General features: G+C 44.6%; 1 protein-coding gene across 1 annotated transcript in view; it reads left to right on the top strand.

Moving 5' to 3' along the window:
* Window positions 1–18,559, top strand: part of LOC142570446 (uncharacterized) — a 73,644-nt gene extending 55,085 nt beyond the window's left edge. Inside the window, exons 2-3 of the mRNA XM_075678830.1 lie at window positions 18,085–18,378; window positions 18,446–18,559. Coding sequence (XP_075534945.1) covers window positions 18,085–18,378; window positions 18,446–18,559 — 408 coding nt within the window. The remainder of the gene's footprint in view (window positions 1–18,084; window positions 18,379–18,445) is intronic.
* Window positions 18,560–18,855: the final 296 nt, after the last annotated feature.

An 18,855-nucleotide genomic window follows, 5' to 3' on the forward strand; every position in this document is an offset into this window, starting at 1 on the left:
CACCTCAAGCCGAAGTCTTTGAAGATAAATTTCCCCTTTTCCTACGGTGAAATTCGGGGAAAGAAACAGACACCGTAGCACACGGGTGCATCTGTTCCGTCACAGAATGTATTTGGAGCGTAGATGAACACCGTATTTGCCAGTGTTTCCAATTTCACAATAATAAATCAGTTTCTCAAGCTACAAGGTGAGACACAAATGAGGTTAGAGGCATTTCAGATGCGTATGATGAGTGAGACATTTGTGAGTCAACTGCTGGATTAGAGTAGGAACTGCTGCTAACTTTGTTTGTGCAGGTGCGTATTTTTGAAGTCCTGCCACAAGAAAAGAAGACAGGCAAAGAGACTAGACAACAGGGACAGATGCCATGTTTGCACCATTCCTTCCAAATAGCTGATGAGACTTCGAGCGTTACCTTCTGTAAAAAAAATGTGTACTACAGCGCCGAGGTGAGACGACTAGCGTTGGATTTGGTGGAAGATTTGTAGCTGTCTTCAAAACTTCCATATGGTTCATTTACTGGAGCTAATGTGTTAGTGCATACGTGAAGTTTCGTGACCTTTGGGGGTCTATGACAGACCCGCAGGCATCATGTCTGGCTTGTAGCTCAAGTAACAATAATTCCAACAATTTGGTGATATTGGCACGTGTATATATCTTTAGCACTGTTCAAACTTCTCTTATTCTGCACGTATCATCACCATTGGTCGCGTCGTCCTTTTCTTTCTGAAAGGTTTGAAAGAAAAGGTTGCCTCACAAGTTATACAACCTGTACCACGACCTCCCACCGTTACTAGCTGGAACACCACTCGGGTCGCCGCTTAAGAGGAAGCTTTAGCTCGAGTGCTCCTATTTAAATACATGTAAAAGGAGAATTCGTTTTTCTCGGCAACCACTACACCAAGTTTGACGAGGTTTGTTGCATTTAAGAGACAAACCTAAAATCTAGTGACTGTTGGTTTCGAATTTTTGAGTTAGGTCGTCAATTTTTTATTAAAAATTGGCAAATATCGTAAATTTTCAAAACACGAAACTATCAAGTTTACAACTGTGTGTCTCAACCACTAAGAATGATAATACAATTCTGTGAATTGATCTAATAGTACGTTTAAAGCGGACAAAATTGATATGTTACACATGAATATAAAAAAATTTATTCATAGGGAAATACAACTTTTGCAAAACCATTGTAATCAACGTAACAAATTCACGTAAGATGTAAAATATTATATTGAATTTGTCCGCTTTGAATGATCTAGTGGATGCCGTTTACAGAACCGCGATATCTGTTTTTGATGCAGAGCTATGAATTTGTAAACTTCGTGCTTCTATTTTTTTCAAACGGTCATATATTTGAAAATCGTTCTAAGAAAATTCAAGTTCTAAATCGAAATTCCGCTTCCAACAGTCACTAGAATTTAACTTTCTCTTTCAAATGCAGCAAATTTCATCAAAATCGGTCCAGGGGTTATCTCATAAAAACGTTTTTGCGTTTTACATGTATTTGGATAGGCCGCGTCGGAGTTGGGCCCGAGCTAAAGCTTCCTCTTAAGCGGCGACCCGAGTGGTGTTCCAGCTAGTAACGGTGGGAGGTCGTGGTACAGGTTGTATAACTTGTGAGGCAACCTTTTCTTTCAAACCTTTCAGAAAGAAAAGGACGACGCGACCAATGGTGATGATACGTGCAGAATAAGAGAAGTTTGAACAGTGCTAAAAATATATACACGTGCCAATATCACCAAATTGTTGGAATTATTGTTACTTGAGCTACAAGCCAGACATGATGCCTGCGGGTCTGTCATAGACCCCCAAAGGTCACGAAACTTCACGTATGCACTAACACATTAGCTCCAGTAAATGAACCATATGGAAGTTTTGAAGACAGCTACAAATCTACAAACAACGGTTTTACAAAAGTTGTATTTCCCTATGATTAAATTTTTTTATATTCATGTATAACATATCAATTTTGTCCGCTATGGATGTACTTTTAGATGCAATTCACAGAATTGTATTATAATTTTTTGTGGTTGAGTTACAGAGTTGTAAACTTGATAGTTTCGTTTTTTGAAAATTTTTGATTTTCGCCAATTTTTAATAAAAGATTGACAACCTAACTCAAAAATTCGAAACCAAGAGTCACTAAATTTTAAGTTTTTCTTTTAAATGCAACAAACCTCGTCAAATTTGGTGCAGTGGTTGCCGAGAAAAACGAGTTCTCCTTTTACATGTATTTAGATAGGAGCACTCGAGCTAAAGCTTCCTCTTAACTATGACATCTTCCGTCACGTCCCAATCAAATCGACCTGCATGAAATGACGACCCACGTATCTGTGCGACCGCCTGCGCTCACATGGGTCACAAGCAGTCAGAAGCGCCACCCGGTAGTCTTTTCCTGACTCCAGGAGGGTGACGTGGAGTACTGGCTCATAACCAATGTGCGCATGAGTGCCTTCAAGAGGTGAGACAATCTGCAAAAAATTCTCAATAGCCTTCCCCACCTATCGGGCATGACTAAGACGTGGTTCCTTAATCATGAGCAAGACCCGACCCGAATGAGATCGAGGATGCTGCAAAGTCACTAAATGCTCAGAAGAAAAGTGAAAAGTACCTAATAGTAACGGTGAAAGAGAGAGAGAGAGCGAAAGCTTCTCACTGAAAGCCAGAGAATACTCCTGGCGTGTGTAAGGCCCCCTGCGTGACACTCTGGAAGGGGCAGGGGATGAGACATTATTAACAGCGTTAGTCACGAAGACACAACAGCTGATTTAATCCGTAGAGCTGATAAGAGGTGGCCTATTTCAGTAACCATATAGGTGCTGTGGTAAGAGAGACGCCGTCGATGATGGTGCACAATCAAGTAACATGGTGAGATTAAGAAATTTGGACACTGTTGCATTGAGTCGGCTAACGTACCACGGGTATTTATAGATCACTGCTATAGGTCCATGTGTCCAGAGAACATAAAAAAGTGATAATGAGGAATATGACGAAGACGATATTTGATTCTGGTATGACTTGGGTAGGAGATCTGTTTTCCTCGCTAAACAACCACCACATCCGTGTACCCCACACAATGGCGCTGAAGGAAAGCATTGCAAACTATGTTAGCTGGCCGCTCACGCTGGCCAGAGCGTGGATGATTTCTTTAGTGGAAGAGATGTAAAGGGGGGCTAAGTGCTTGTTGTAGTGGCAAGACGGTTTGTGTTGCGTTTAGTTTGTCAGCAGTAGCTCTCATGTTTAAATTTTAGAAACTTTGGGCGTGAAGGAAAAGGAAGCGAGGTATATTGTGCACAATAGGACATACATACGGGGAACGTTCCGAAAGTAAGTTTCGTCATTTATTCCTACATGGAGGCTTATTACAGAAAAATACACCCTGGCATCATAAACTATACACATTGCACTATTTTCCCACATTGTCGCCACCGACATTGAGGCATTTGTCGTAGCGTGAAGTCAGTTTGAAGAAACCACTCTGCTAAAACTCAGTGTCCCACTATGCGGGAAATTTTCGCACAGCCTGCTTCACCTCAGCATTGTTTTGGAAATGACGTCCCAAGAGTGCGGCTTTAAGTGCAGGGAACAGGTGACCCAGTCGTACTGGATAACAGCACGCACTTACACTGCGACAACGTTGTCAGCACACGTCTGTTTGCCATCGTCTTTTGTACTCGAATAACATCAGGAAAGCCGGTCTACTACTACTCTCTCTTCTCCAGCGCTCCGCGCATGCGTCATTCCTCCTCCGCTGACGCTCCTTCCGTCCTTGAGCCAGCAACGGGCGTGGATTCTTATGACGATTGTTTGTTTCACCTGGTGTGCCATCTTCTCTTTAAAAAAGAATGACAAAACTTATTTTCGGAATGTCCCCCCCCCCCTAAAATGAGCAAGTAACGCTCTATCAAGGACCTAAGGAAAGAAAAACACAAGAAAATAGAACCATTACGTCTGTAGGCCTAGTAGCAGTGGCCCCACATATTGCCGGTGCACTCTTGATTCTTTATACGCACACTAAGCCGCCATGCCTGATATTACTACCATTTTTTTCCTCATCCATCTGTTCTCGGTTCAAAACGTCGCCGGGATATATAAATCATTGAGGCACTTACATGGTATATTCGACGTAGCAAATCAGGGCGAAAAGCAAGAATGGTATAAAGGCAAACACGGAACTGAATTATACGCCTTCAATCTGAATTAGCAAGGGTCCTATTTGCTTGAAAGCGTCCTCAGCATCCGCTCCCTCTTTACTGTTTTTCTTTGTTTCGATTCTTTCAAATATCACGCATGAATAGAACCAAGCCAGCACTTCTTTTTAAGGCATTCTTTGTTTCGGGAATTGTCCCGAATTTGCTCGGTCTTACTCCGTCTATATTATACTTTGACAAGAGCTTTTCTGTTCCTTCTATGCTTGTGTTGTCATATGTCAGAAGCTGAATTTACTGCGCTCTGGTGTTCGTAAGCGCTCACTTGCAATTTTTTTGGCCACCTTTGCTAAGAATGTGTCCAGCATCGAGATTCACTGGAATTTTCTTCCAAGAACAATTCCAACGTGAGAGCCTCTGAGGAATACTGGCCCAAGACCGTAATTAAACACTTTATTTTGGAAAGACCCAGAAAATGGGCTGTGTTCTGTGATTCAAAACCGGCATTACAGTGCACGCAGTCAGTTCTCCGACACGGATGTCATGACAAATTGACATACGAAGTCGTGAAACTTCACCACGATGTCCAACAAAAAGGCCACGAAGTCGTTTTTCAGTGGCCTGGCCACTGTGGAATCAGTGGCAATGAGTCCGCCGATAACGCTGCTCGCACAGCTCATCAAGAAGAGCACAGCATTCCGATTCCGCTTTCGAGGACTGACGCTGCAAGGCAGCTTCGACACCTGGCACGTAGCCTCACAGTGACCGAGTGGAACTCGCAATACTTACGACTTACACGACTACATCGACTAAACCCCTCCCTGCAGCTCAGACCTCCACCCGGACTTCCTCGACGTGAAGCTACGCTTCTCTGTCGCCTTTGGTTAGGAGTGGCCTTCACAAAGGCATACTCTACATTAATTGGGGTGACTGACAGTGCAGCATGCGAGGTCTGTGGCACCGAAGAAAACATCGACCACCTGCTGTGCCACTGTCCAAGATATGCCCTAGAGCGACAAGAACTTGCCAAAGCTTTCCAAAAACTGGACAATCGGCCGCTTCCTGTGCAGGTGCTGCTGGAACACCGCCCCCATCGCCCGTCGGCCCATAAAGCGGTGAAGGCACTTTTGTGTTTCTTAAGGACGACGGGTTTGTGCGACCACCTGTGACTATTACGGCAATTTCTGTAAAACCGCACGCGTCAGCGAACTTGCCACAATTTCATTCTTTCCTTCCCTCCTCTCTCTCCCTGTGACCTTTGCTTTCCCCTTTCCCATTCCCCCGGTGTAGAGTAGCCAACCGGACGTTATTCTGGTTAACCTCCCTGCCTTCTTCTTTTCTCTTTCCTCCTCCTCCTCCTTATTTTAGAGCAAAATAGAAAGTTCGGAAAAATGACTGAGGCAGGGAAAATGAAGAAAATTCACATTAGCAATAAAAGTACGAGAAACATTAGTTTTAGGAACAGAGGAAGTGGAAGTGACCTTTTGAATATAAGAAAGAATATTGTGTTAAAAATATCTGACGTTTCAAGGGCTAATTTCACGATTTCATTAGCAAACACGCCGTGGTGGGGTGAAGTCCGGATTAATTCTGACCATCTGGGGAACTTTCACGTGCACAAAATGAGCAGCACGTGGGCGATTTTACATTTCGCGCCCATATAAATGTGGCCTCCACGGCCGGTACTTGATCTCGTGATCTCGTACTTAGAAGCGAAATGCCATAGCCACTAAGCCACCACGGCGGGCAAAGAAGGAATATCTGGCGCAGAGCCACTCGCATATGCAGAGTGAAAGTATGCGTCAGTGTCATTGCCTTTGGCTTTGTTCTACGAACTGAGATCTTTTTTTCTGTTGCCGTGCAGTTTTCTGTTAAACGGGCAAAATGCTATCAGTTCGCGAATGAATTCGACGAAGGAGCGTCGAATCAGTGCACTGATACACAATAGAGGTGCGGCGTGGAAAGGAGTCTTCACAGAGGCGTATACTGACACATATAAAAAGAAAAACTAGAAATTTCCACGCACAGGCAGCAATCTACTAAATGGGCAAATTCAAAGGACCTTGGTAACACAGAGAGCCTTTGTTTTTGCTGACGGGAAAAATTTCAAATCTGTCAGGGAACCATTACGATGATTAGACGTGCTGCGCCCACGACAGGAATACAGCATGAAGCCCTGTTTTTCACTCGAGGACACGTTACGAGCAAGTAGAGAACAAGATAACAAAAATTTTAAGGCGAGCGCGCACACAGAGTATCCACGGGCCGCGGGCTTTCACGGAAATAGCGGTTCCGGTGCAGAGTGCACCTCTCCTTGCGTATTTGCAGCTCCGTCATGGAGCCCCGTTTCAGGCATTGTTGACAGGCCCCGTGAACCTGTCATACTACCGAGAGAACGTGGCGAACACTGAGGCGCAAAAATCTTAAGAAGAGCATTTAGCTTTAAAAAAGAAGGATTCGTCTACATCATCGTTACTCCAACTTTCTACTGCAGGTTCAAAACGGAATTAACTTCGAAGCAATATACGAGGCACAAACCAAGAAATGGTGGAACAGTAAGTGAGGTAATAGCGACGATCAACCAACTTTGATGACGGTTACTGTTACGTTGAACACTCAGTGCACACACGTATGTACGCATACGCCTGACGGTGCGCGTTATTGCACAGGGGCCGGTGATACTGATTGCGGCTTTGTTGGAAGTAATGAGATGAGTTTTGGCGGCTGTTTGCAGGCGACGGTACCTTTTCTTTTGTTATTATGAAAAGATAAGTGTTAAACAAAAATTCTAAGTTTTGGCACTATGTGTTATTTAAATAAAATGGAAGAAAATGCAGCGACACTAAGGGTGCAACTTCTCCTAAGAAAAGTTTGAATTAAAACAAAATCCGCAGATGTTTAATGTATACGAACATGCAAAAGGATAGCGCTCGTCCTGTCTGCTTGTAGTCGGCGTGTGTGTGTAATTTCGCGCTACAATCCAAGAATGTACTAACGTGTTTCATGCAGGCGCAAGAATGAACCTCTCGCAATCAGACACAGACCAGGGCAGTACGTGTTCGTCCCGCGCGCCAGCATTTCCAGATCGTTGAAGTGATGCCCCGCTTTCGATGGCCGTGGGCCCAACGCCTTGGCGAGTGAAGAAGGGCGACAGGAGTCAAGTAAGCGGAGTTCGTGTTCGAAATATATATATATATATATATATATATATATATATATATATATATATATATATATATATATATATATATTGCAAGTTGCCTCCGTCTAAACGCGGCCGCCGCCACAACCGGCATCGAAACAGTGACATCGAGCTTAGCTACAACTAAGCTAAACTAAGCTATGCCGCGACGCGTGTTTCTATTCCTGGCGCTGACTATGTGCGATGTGCTTGGGACAGTCGTAAAGTAGGTGGCTACGTTCTCGGCATCGCAGCCACACGAACATCCAGCATAGGACAAAATGCCTAATTCAAAATGGGAATCGCTTGTAGTCAGGAGTTCCGCGGCGATGACGGCGTGACAGGACGTCGATGCGTCGTGGAAGCGGCGACTACAGTTGGTTCCAAAGATGTGTGTCAACTGCAGCTACATAGCAAGCGTCGGCTCTTGTGAGAGCGTAAATTTCACAGGTGCTAGTACCAGACTCGTCAGAGTCAGAAAGCAGGTTGCTGCCACAGAGTATGCTCCCCAAGGAGCATGCATATTAGTGTCACGACAGCTGTCTGAGTTAGAAATAGTCGAGGAGCATGTCGGATTACAAGAACGGCGAAAAGTGAGGCGCCAACATGGGCTTCCCGGGGAACTGCTACACAATTAACCGGATGGGCACTTGGCTATACGTCAGATCACGCCGTTCTTTATTTAGCAGCCCCGGCCCGTATTCGCAAACCAACTCCTAAGCTAGAAGTGTTCGCAAGAGCGAATTCAAGCGAATCGGGTAGCTGGGCATCCTGATTCGCGAAGGTGGCTGGCCAGAGGTAAAGTGTTCTTACGAACGAACACCTATGGGAATGAAGCCCCTGAGTATCTTTACTCGGAAGGCATTTCTTGTCTCTAAAGTACTGCCTCTAGAGAACTGAAGTTTCCCTGCAGTCAGGTACTTTCATTTCTTCTTTCTTATCCCTCACACCATTCCTTGCGCTCATACTCATTGTTTTTGCCGTTTCGTTGATTTCTCTCCTCGTACGGCTATCACAGTGTCCTTGAATTGTTTATTCAATGCAGTTACAGTTTGTGGATACATTGCGGATACATGCGCCGTCACCACAACTGCAGCAGCGGTTGTACGTAACGACGGCGATTGTGCATTGGGCCTGCGCTTCTGTGGTTGTGACGTCACGCGCGTCAGACTTGCCGGCGCGGCTGCAGCAGCGGTTGCGGCAGATGCATGGAAGGTGCGGTGACCGCGGTGGTGCATGTGTCGGCGTAGAGTGGTGTCGTATTAAAAAAAGAACACTTGAATTCATAATGTATGCAGCCCATTTATGCAGCCTAAACAGATTCGCTCGTAATCCGTCCCCGTATGAATAATGCAGTCCCATGAATTTCTTCTTGACCTTGTTAGTATGAAAAAGCCTTTAGAAGCATCGTACAAAAATATTGAAAATTATCAATTTTGAGCAAAGTTATGTATATGATGCCAAATGATGACGCCAGGGCTCAAAGGGTGTAAATTAATACAGGCAGTATTCCTTAAATAAAGTATAGCTTTTTTATATAAGTTACAAGCGTTCAAAAAGTGGGCATTTAATTTCCTCCAAGCGTTTTTGGGTGTTGCAATGTTCAAATAAGTAATTAAAACTGTACAAAAAAAAGGAGTCTTGACAGGTGCCGAGACCTGCTGTTCTAAACCGCCGTCCGCAATGAGAGCTCGATGATGTTGTTATTGCTGTTGCCTCAAACCTTGGTTTGTACCCACATAGCGGACTTCGTAGCTTGCTTGCTCCTCACTTGTGGCACTTACCCACCACGGAGGTTGACGAAGAAGCCGACGGTTAAAGGTCAAAGCGAAGGGGAGAGAGGAAAACCTAAACGGAAAAGGAGATCAGGGTGAAGTATGACGTTCATGTTCATTATGAAATATATTTACGCGGCTGATACCGAAATAAAACAATTATTTCTTATCATATATAAGCAGCAAATGTTGTTCTTTTATGGCTGGTATTCATCATCGGCATCATCATCAGCCTGTTTTATGTCCACTGCAGGACGAAGGCCTCTCCCTGTGATGTCCAATTACCCCTGTCCTGTGCCAACCGATTCCAACTAGCACCCGCGAATTTCCTAATTGCATCGCTCCACCTAGTCTTCTGCCGTCCTCGACTGCGTTTCCCCTCTCTTGGAACCCATTCTTTAACCCTAATGGTCCCACGGTTATCTAACCGGTGGAGTACATGACCTGCCCACTTTCATGTTTTTCTTTTGATGTCAATCAGGATATCGTCTATACCCGTTTCCTCTCTGATCCAAACCGCTCTCTTTGTCTCTCAAGGTTATGCCTAGCAGTCTTCATTCCATCGCTCTTTGCGAGGTCCTTAGCTTCTTCTCAAGCTTCTTTGTCAGTCTCCAAGTCTCTGCCCAATATGTCAGCACTGGTAAAATGCACTGATTGTGCACCTTCCTCTTTGGTGATAATGGTAAGCTTCCAGTGAGGAGCTGACAATGTCTGCCATATATGCGATCCAACCTTTTTTTATTCTTCTATGAATTTCCTGCTCACGATCAGGGTTCCCTGTGATTAGTTGACATAGGTAAACGTACTACTTCGCAGACTGTAAAGGCTGACTGGCTATTCGGAACTCTTGTTCCCTAGCCCGGCTATTCATCATTATCTTTGTCTTCTGCATATTAATCTTCAAGCTCACTCTTAGGCTCTATCTGTTTAGGCCCTCAATCATTTGTTGTAACTCGTCTCCATTCTTGCTGAATAGAACAATGTCATCGACAAATCGAAGGCTGCTGAGATATTCATCGTCGATCGTTACTCCTAAGCCTTCCCAGTCTAATAGCTTGAATAATTCTTCCAAGCACGCAGTGAATAAGACTGGATAGATTGTGTCTCCCTGTCTGATCCCTTTCTTTATAGGTATCCTCCTGCTTTTCTTGTGTAGAATTAAGGTAGCTGTGGAACCTCTGCAGATATTTTCCAAGGTATTTACGTAAGCGTTCTGTACTCCTTGATTACGTAATGCATCTATGACTGCTGGTATCTCTACTGAATCAAATGCTTTTTCGTTATCTATGAAAGCCATATAGAGAGGCTTATTGTAGTCTGCGGATTTCTCGATAACCTGGTTAATGACATGGATATGGTCCATTGTAGAGTACCCCTACGTGAAACCATCTTGTTCCCTTGGTTGACTAAATTCCTATGTGGGCCTTATTCTGTTGGAGATTATTTAGGTAAATATTTTATATGATACTGGGAGTAAGCTGGTAAGCCTATAATTTTTCAATCCTTTGACTTCTCCCTTTTTGTGGATCAGTATAATGTTTACATTCTTCCGTTTTTCTGGGATACTTCGTATAAATAGCCGCCAGTTTTCCAAGCATTATGTCTCCTTCATCTTGGATTAAGTCGAGTGTTATTCCATCTTCTCATGCCGCCTTCCTCGTTTCATGTCTTGCAAGGCCCTTCTGACCTCATCGCTAGTTATGGGAGGACTTTCTGTATCCTGTTCGTTACGGTTTCTAGTTGAGGTATCCTGACTCCTCTGGGTACTCTACAGGTCAGTATAGAATTCTTCCGCTGCTTTTACTGTATCTTCGAGATTGCTGATGATGTTATCCTGCTTATCTTTCAGTGCATACATCTTGGTTTTTCCTATGCCAAGCTTTTTCTCATTGATTTCAGGCTGCGTCCATATTTTATGGCTTCTTCAATCTTTCTCGCGTTATAGTTTAGAATATCATTTCTTTCGGCCTTTTTTGATCAGTTTTGAGAGTTCCGCGAATTCTATCTTCTGTCTTGAGTTGGCCACTCTCATTCTTTGTCGTTACTTTAATAGGTCCTTTGTTACTTGGGAGAGCTTGCGTACTGTTTGTCTTGGAGCCCTGCCTCCCGCTTCAATGGCTGCCTCTGAAGCCAGCCTAGTTACGGTTTCATTCATTACCTCTATGTGATCATCTCTCTGTTCTAAAAGTGCATAATTGTTTGCAAGTATCAGCTTGAATTTGTCTGCTTTTACCCTTACTGTTTCTAGGTTGACCTACTTCTTCTAGACCAATTTTACACTATCTCTCTTCAAACTGAGGTGAATCCTAGCCCTCACTAACCTATGATCACTGCACTTTACCCTACCTATAACTTCTACATCCTGCACTATGCTGGGATAAGCAGAAAGTATGAAATCAATTTCATTTCTTGTTTCACCATTACGGCTCTTCCAGGTCCACTTTCCGTTGCTACACTTCCTGAAAAAGGTGTTCATTATTCGAAGCTTATTCCTTTCTGAGAATTCTACCAGCATCTCTTCTCTAGCGTTCCTAAAGTCAACGTCGTAGTTGCCAATTGCTTGTTCACCAGCTTGCTTTTTGACTCTAGGAAATTTATTCAAAGACGAACAGCCTAACGGCTATTGACCACCTCGGGCCTCCTGATCCACCTCAACTCCGCTTTTGCTGTGCCACCTCCTATGGTCTATCACCAATCCACTCCTGCGGTCGAAGCCACTGGGCCTTCCAGGCCGGACTGCGACGCTGTTGCCATGCGACTCTCTACCTTTCTCCCTCCATCTATCTCCTTCACTCCCATATCCCTCCCCCTGCTGTCGCTGAGCCGTGCTCCCGCAAGGGTTGCAGAAGATAGTGCCAGCCTTTCCTCTTTCCCTACAAGAACCACTTCTCTCTCTCCCCACTTTTGCATTGAAGTCGCCCATTACTATACTATGTTGAGTTTGCACTTTTGTTATCGCTAATTCAAATGTTCATAAAACTGATCTACTTCATCGTCGTGACTGTAAGTTGGAGCTTAGGCTTGTACTAGCTATAATATATACCTCTTATTAAGTTTGATTACGACTACAGCTACCCTCTCATTAACGCTGTAGAATTCGTCGATGTTACCCACTATGTCCTTATGGATTAAGACTCCTACCCCGTATTGCTTCTTAGCTGGGAGACCTCTATAGCAGAGGACCATGTCTGTTATTCAGCAAATATAAGCCTCACCAGTTCTAATCTCACTAAGGCCCATGATATCCCAAACAATGTCTGATAGTTCCTCAAAGATACCCGCTAAGCTAGGCTCACTCAACAGAGTTCGGCAATTAGAATATTCGAATTTCCAAGACACAATCAGCGATCTGATCATCTATCCAATTATTAAGTTCGAGAATTAACATGGTAGCCTTCTAGTGTTACAGAGATAGTCACAAATGGTCACGGAGATGTTCCTGTGGCGAAAGCCCCACGAAGAAGCCCCGAAGGAGAGGATATTTTGAGTACTTAAAGAAGTACCCAATGTTCGGAATGAAAATTCTACTTTCTTCCCCTGATTTCTAAATCGACGACATGCCATTAGAAAGGGATCAATTTTCCTAATTTACTTTGCAATCAAAATTTCCAATTGACTTTATATTCGTAGGCCAAGCTCCTTGAAGCGATTTTCCTCTTCTTCATCTAGTGAACAGGTTGCGTACACGAGCTCAATGAGTCCTTGTTTTTATCGATCAATAGTCTTCATGCGCCTGAATGTCGTATGGGGTTATATCACATATTCAGCTAAATAGTAGTTCCGAACGAGTAAATGTGCTTTAAAACTACAAAAAAGCGCATTATGTTTGTAGAAAACAGTTAGGGAAAGAGAAGGAAGAAAATGAAGTGACTACTCCATGTCACTATCTTACAACCAATGAGCCCTGCACTTTAAATGAGTCAGCAGACGCACTAGCGGCGGTATCTCTTAGAGGCCCGGTACTGAGGATCATTAAACCTTCGGCATACATCACGGCGGCAAGATTTAGAACATATTGTGTTCAAGAAGAACATGATAAATCATGCGTATTAAATAACATCGATTTTCAGCACCTTATATTCACTTAGCATAGCAGGTGGTGTTCAACAAGAAAGGTTGACGTTTTATTCACGAGAATGCGTTGCCTAATGCCAATGCTTAATTTTCATTCACACAGGTCTGCTTTGGCACCTTCCCCCCATTATTTTTATTGCGACGAACCTGAAACTATGGAACATCTCTTCAGAGCGTGCCGCAGGTTCGACGTGCACAGAAAGCGACTTCTAGAAGGTCCGCTTCGCCAACTTGGATTGAGCATTACGCTCCCTGTGATACTGTCTCTTGCGGCGTCAGCACTAGGGCACTGGATTAGGAACATATTTGATGCCATATTTAATTTCGTAAGTGAAACAAAGAGACTGTCACGTTAATTTCATTGTCTTACTTTCCTGAATATGTACACAAAAATGTTAACTTCAAATTTTAAATACAGCCTGAAAATTGATAATAACGATTAGTATTCATTTAATGTCCTTTCTAAATTACAAAATTGTATTTAAGTGTTCGTCCCTTTTAAGCCACCACAATCCAATTCATGGCCGATCCCCCGTGGTGGGTTGAGCCATATCCGCAGGCACCAAACCAAACCAAACCAAACTAAACTGAGCCTTGGTGACGTCAAATTTTCACGCCACCATACAAGCTGTTATATGACCCACTAAAACGACCTTGCTCATTTATTTTGTTTAGCAGCTATTATCGCAAAATTATCAAGCCTAATTTATTTTGTTTACCCGCTATTATCACAAAATTGTCAAGCCACATACCTTGTTTCTTTTGGCACTGACGGCGTCCTAAAGTGGAACGAAGGATGTTGCTGCTTTACTGTCGGTTTTTTTTTTCGCACAACAATGTTTGTCTTGACCCATTTGACCTACAGTTCTGGCAGTTACCTAAAGACCATGATGATTTCGCATGGAAAGCTTAACTTTTTTGTTATACTTCGTTTATTGAATTGCGTGAGCAGTTTCCTGCAGTTTCGTTAGTTTACACCAACAGGGCCGGAAAGGTTTAGCATGTCAATAGTCCTATCCTAGCTTTGTATTCTACAATTACAACAACTTGTCCTAAGTTGCTTGTTACGCCTGCCTTTTACCTGCCACCTATTACAAAACCTAAAGGAACAAAATTGTCCAACATTTCTTTTTTAAGTATCACTCATAAGTGTGGTCTTGTGATAGTGGTTGCCTAGATCAACTACCTGAATGTGCATTCTGGCAGCAACGATCTCCTCTCGCGTATAGAAGAGAAAGAAAATGAAAAAGGACCCACGGAAGCAGGGCCTTCCTGCCTCCCTTACAAGCGCTAGCCGTTCCTTTGCTTGACATTTGGAACAACTTATTTCGCACCTCCTTGGTATAGCTTGTTGCTGTGATCTCGTAGTTACTATGGTAATCATCTACACAGCTCAAAACACAGCCCAGGAGAAGCCTCTGCTGGTAAGGATAACACCAATTTCTCGCTTCAACGTCCCTTAAAGCTTTTTCTTATGCACTCGGTTTGGACTTAGTGCTTGGTCTGATTTAAGTTGCTTTTTAGTTTACGGCTGTATGATTTAATTATTTAGTTTTAGTAGATGAGTTGTAGTTGAAATACACCTTTATATTCCCTCTGCTTTAGGTGTGGTTGCCCAGAACCAGATTTTGGTTATGTTTAATCGATATTGGTAAAAAAGCGATCGTGCTGCACCTGAAAATTCACCGAACGTATCATTCGACAGAAAATAAAGGTGGAGGAGGGGGGGAATGGGTGGAAGATGCAGGAAGAGCGCGGCAGTGGCAATTGCACAGTTTTTACGATAGATCCGTGCATCGATACGATAGTATATCCCGACACTTAACGTAACAAGGAGCAGAGGAAGCTCATGCCTCGGTAAACATGCCGGAGGTGTTCTGGGGACTGTAAGAGCGGCAATAAACGTGTACAAAAAATATATAGAAGACCGAGTCGCCGGGAAATTCCAGTAAATGCGGAACAGGCCAAAGCACATCTCGAAAGTTGTGAGTGCCCTATCAAGAGCAATTGTTGGTAGTTTGGGGGCGCAACAAACAGGCAGTGCGAGCCCGATCGAAAAGAACCGGGCTATCAATGTTCTGATTTCTCTTTCCTTGCCGCGGTATCACCGAATTCGAATTCTATCTCCAAGCGCCGGGCTACATGCCTGCGTGCGTGTCTGTGTGTGCGTGTGTGTTTGTGTGTGCGTTTGTGTGCGTGTGTGCGTGTCTGGGCGCGGTGTTTTCGAAACGTGAGGCTGCACTGCGCTTCCACAGCGTTCCCTTTTCCTGATTGAGTTTCCGCCACGCGCCTCAAGCCAGCGGAACCGCTCCCTTTACCGCATTTCAGTATCATTCCTCTGGACGTGTCTCGCGCGCCGGTTGCGCTGTTGCGCTGACTGTCGTTTTCATCGGAAAAGTGCCGGCGTGGCGAGAAAGTTTGGCCACTCTGTCGGCGTCGCGGCGTGAAACTAGTGCGCTCGCCGTTCGGCTTTTGAGTTCCGTCGTTATTTTCCGCTGCCTTGACGCACGAAGTCATTTATTATCATCCGACAACTTTTTTTACGTCTTGGCTTTTCGCACATCGCGTAGACAGTAGTGGCTGTGCCGAGTTCCTGCGTTGATACATTTTTGTTTTGTATAACAATGGCGCTGCTCTCACGCTTATTCCTTCTAAGGAATATGTGCGGTAACCATGCGTAGAGGCGAAAGAGTTGCCGAATAGCTGCAGGGGTTCGCGAAAGAAAATGAACGTCGGTTGATCTGGCTTTATTGATGATGCACTTGTACTTAACGTTCCCTCCGTGACGCAGGACCGTAGTATTTGTGTCTGCTCAAGAAAGGCAGGTACGTATTTGCAAGGTGTCTATGTTGAAATGTCGTGGCTTTGTTAATCTGTTGTCTACGCACTATTGTTAAAGCCAAACTTTGAGAATCCCTAAAGACAAATGTACACATTCTTAGCCACCATGCAGATAGCTTTTTGTACTTGTAGGGGGTTGAAAACAAGCTCTTTTATGTTAAGAGTTCGCCTATCCAACTTCTTCAATTATTTGCTCGTGTTTTCCATGTTTATGGTCACTTGCTCTTCCCCACTTTTTCCCACTTTGCTGTAGCACTATAGTAGGGCTGCATTATGTACAAATAAACAACGAAACAAACAATCGAAGTAAACAAATAAAAGAGAAAGAGATAGAAGGAGAGAAAATGCATCGAGGCTAACAATACACACCTCCCCTTTGCTACCTTGCACTGGGAAAAGGGGATACAGGGAAGCAAAGCGAGAGGGAAGAGGTGAGAAGGAGCAGTGGTTGCGCGCATACATCAATGCTAGCACCAAGCTCACAAGCTGCCGCAGAGACCAGTTGACTTAAAATGTTGTAGTAATGCTCTCGTTGCTCTCTGCGTGATCAACGCGCACCTCCATCTGTACATAGCTATCTATGATTCCACTTGTTCCACCCATGTGAAGTAGTTACACGTATTCACTGACGGTGTGGAAATTTTCTTGCATAACTTTTCTTCTTTTCGCATTGCAGGCATATTTTTCAGTCTTCCTTTATCTATCACGCCGAGGTAGGAGGGAGCTTCTGCAGAGGAACCATGCCGAATGAGCGCCCCCTTCAGAATTGCACAAGTCACACATAGCAGAATCGGCGATTTTAATAAGAAACGAGAAGGACTTACTAAAGGTCCGCCCTAACACGATGCGGCACAGTAAAGTTGCATAACTGATGGAAAAGTGTTACGGCACGTGCAGCCTTAATGAAGGGTCTGTGTAGGCGAAAGCTCAAAATACTCTGGGTGTCGCACAATGTTTGCGTCCAAACGAAAACCCGTTGCCCCATCTGTTTCGGACTAGAGTATGGGAACTACCTGGGCTTCCTTATAAAGTCACCGGGCAGCAGCATCAGCGAGGTCGTTACCGACAATGCCGCAGTGACTTCGCAGCCATTCAGGACACGATGCCATGTCCCTCAGATTCAACTGCTCACCAGTTCTGTGTCGTATTACTGACAACAAACTCTGAAGGACTGCCTTAGAGTTGCAGCATACTACCAATTTTCGAGGTTGAGCTTCTAAGATGTAATTCATAGTAGCACCTAGAAGGAAAAGTTCTGTTGCCGTAGACGACGTCTAATGAGATATCTTAAACTTGATTCGAACTAATAAGGCAAAAATGACCGCAGTTTCTTTGAGGCCCGTGGTAGAGACTGACCCTCAGTGGAAATTTGAGTTTATTATTAGCAGCGCCATCTCTCGTCCGGTTACTCTTCAGTGACAGGTCCTTTTCGTAAATCCTGGAATCGCGAGGCATGCTTGCGGTTGTCGTAGGCGTCGTAAGGACGACAGAGTCATTATTGCTGGCGTAAAGCCCTATGAAAGGCAGCATTGATGTATTACCAGTTTTGAATATGATGAGCAGTAGCTGAACGAGGAATGTCGGTTGAAGCCATCGTTTCGACAAGCGGATTCCCTTGTCAAAACGCTGGCTTAAAGCGCCATTCCTTGTTCAACTGCTACTAATCGTTTAAAGTTTACAACTTCCTTTGAACTTCTATCGAGTTTCTGAAATTGTGGCTTAACGTTTCTGCGTCGGTAATGCAGCATTATCGATTTTCGGGACTAGGCAGAAAATATAGTTCTTGCATTCGCAGACGCAACTAAGTACTCGTGAAGGAAAGCGATCGCGATCACTGTCGTGAAATGCAAAGGACTCGAGCTGGTGGCGGATTCGGTTGCCAATAACGACCCGGATTCGGCGGAATAAACCGCGTCCACCTACAAGAAACGGGACGTCCTACTTCCGTTATTTCCAGGCAGCCAGCAGATATCTTCAGGAAGGTTGTATCTCGGCCTACACTCTAAACATCTTGAAATGCATCGAGAACCCTCGAGACATGTACGTCGTGTGAACCCCTATGCAGGAGACCCTGGCGAGGAATGCCGCGTCGGAGAGAGGCTATCCGGACATGCATGCCGAGCACGCCGTGGAAGGGAACGCCGTCCTCAAGAAGTGCGTGGACGTCTTACAGCGCCTGAAAGTGAATAGGAAAGTATGTTCTCCCCCTCACGCCAGCCTGAGCGGTGAGGAAGCACTTATCTACAGCCAAGTACAGACCAACTTTTTGATCAACGCCATCCTGCTAAAGAGGACGTACCCTACGCGCTACGAACTCAACTGCAAGCTCTGGAAGGTGCCAAGCACCCTGTGCCACATGGTAAGGGAGTGCGACGCCACCGAGGTGCCAACCGCGCATGAACCTACCGAGCGTCGTGGGAGGTCAGCTGACCAACCCCGACCTTGAGGACCAGCTTGTGTTGGTGGATGATGGTGGTGGACAGGGCGAGGTGAACGATCAGGGCCCACGGCTTCCTGGATTCAGGACACCACACACCTAGGGCGAAGACTCTCGCTTGCTCGCTTGTTCAATAAAATTTATTATTATTACATTACTGTTTTATGTACTAAAACCACGATCTGATTATGAGGAAACCCGTAGTGGAGGCTTTCGGAATAATTTTGACCACCCGGGTTTTTTAGTGCGTGCTCTGCGTGCCACACGAGTGTTTTTACATTCCACTCCCATCGGAACGAGTTCATCGAGGCTAGACTTGAATCTTCAAACCCGAGCTCAGGGGCGAAACGCCAGACACTGCACTACCGCTGCGGTTTGGGGACTCGACAACTGTGACGG

This window comes from Dermacentor variabilis, chromosome 2 (genome assembly GCF_050947875.1).
Source record: "Dermacentor variabilis isolate Ectoservices chromosome 2, ASM5094787v1, whole genome shotgun sequence".
Taxonomy (NCBI): Eukaryota; Metazoa; Arthropoda; class Arachnida; order Ixodida; family Ixodidae; genus Dermacentor; species Dermacentor variabilis.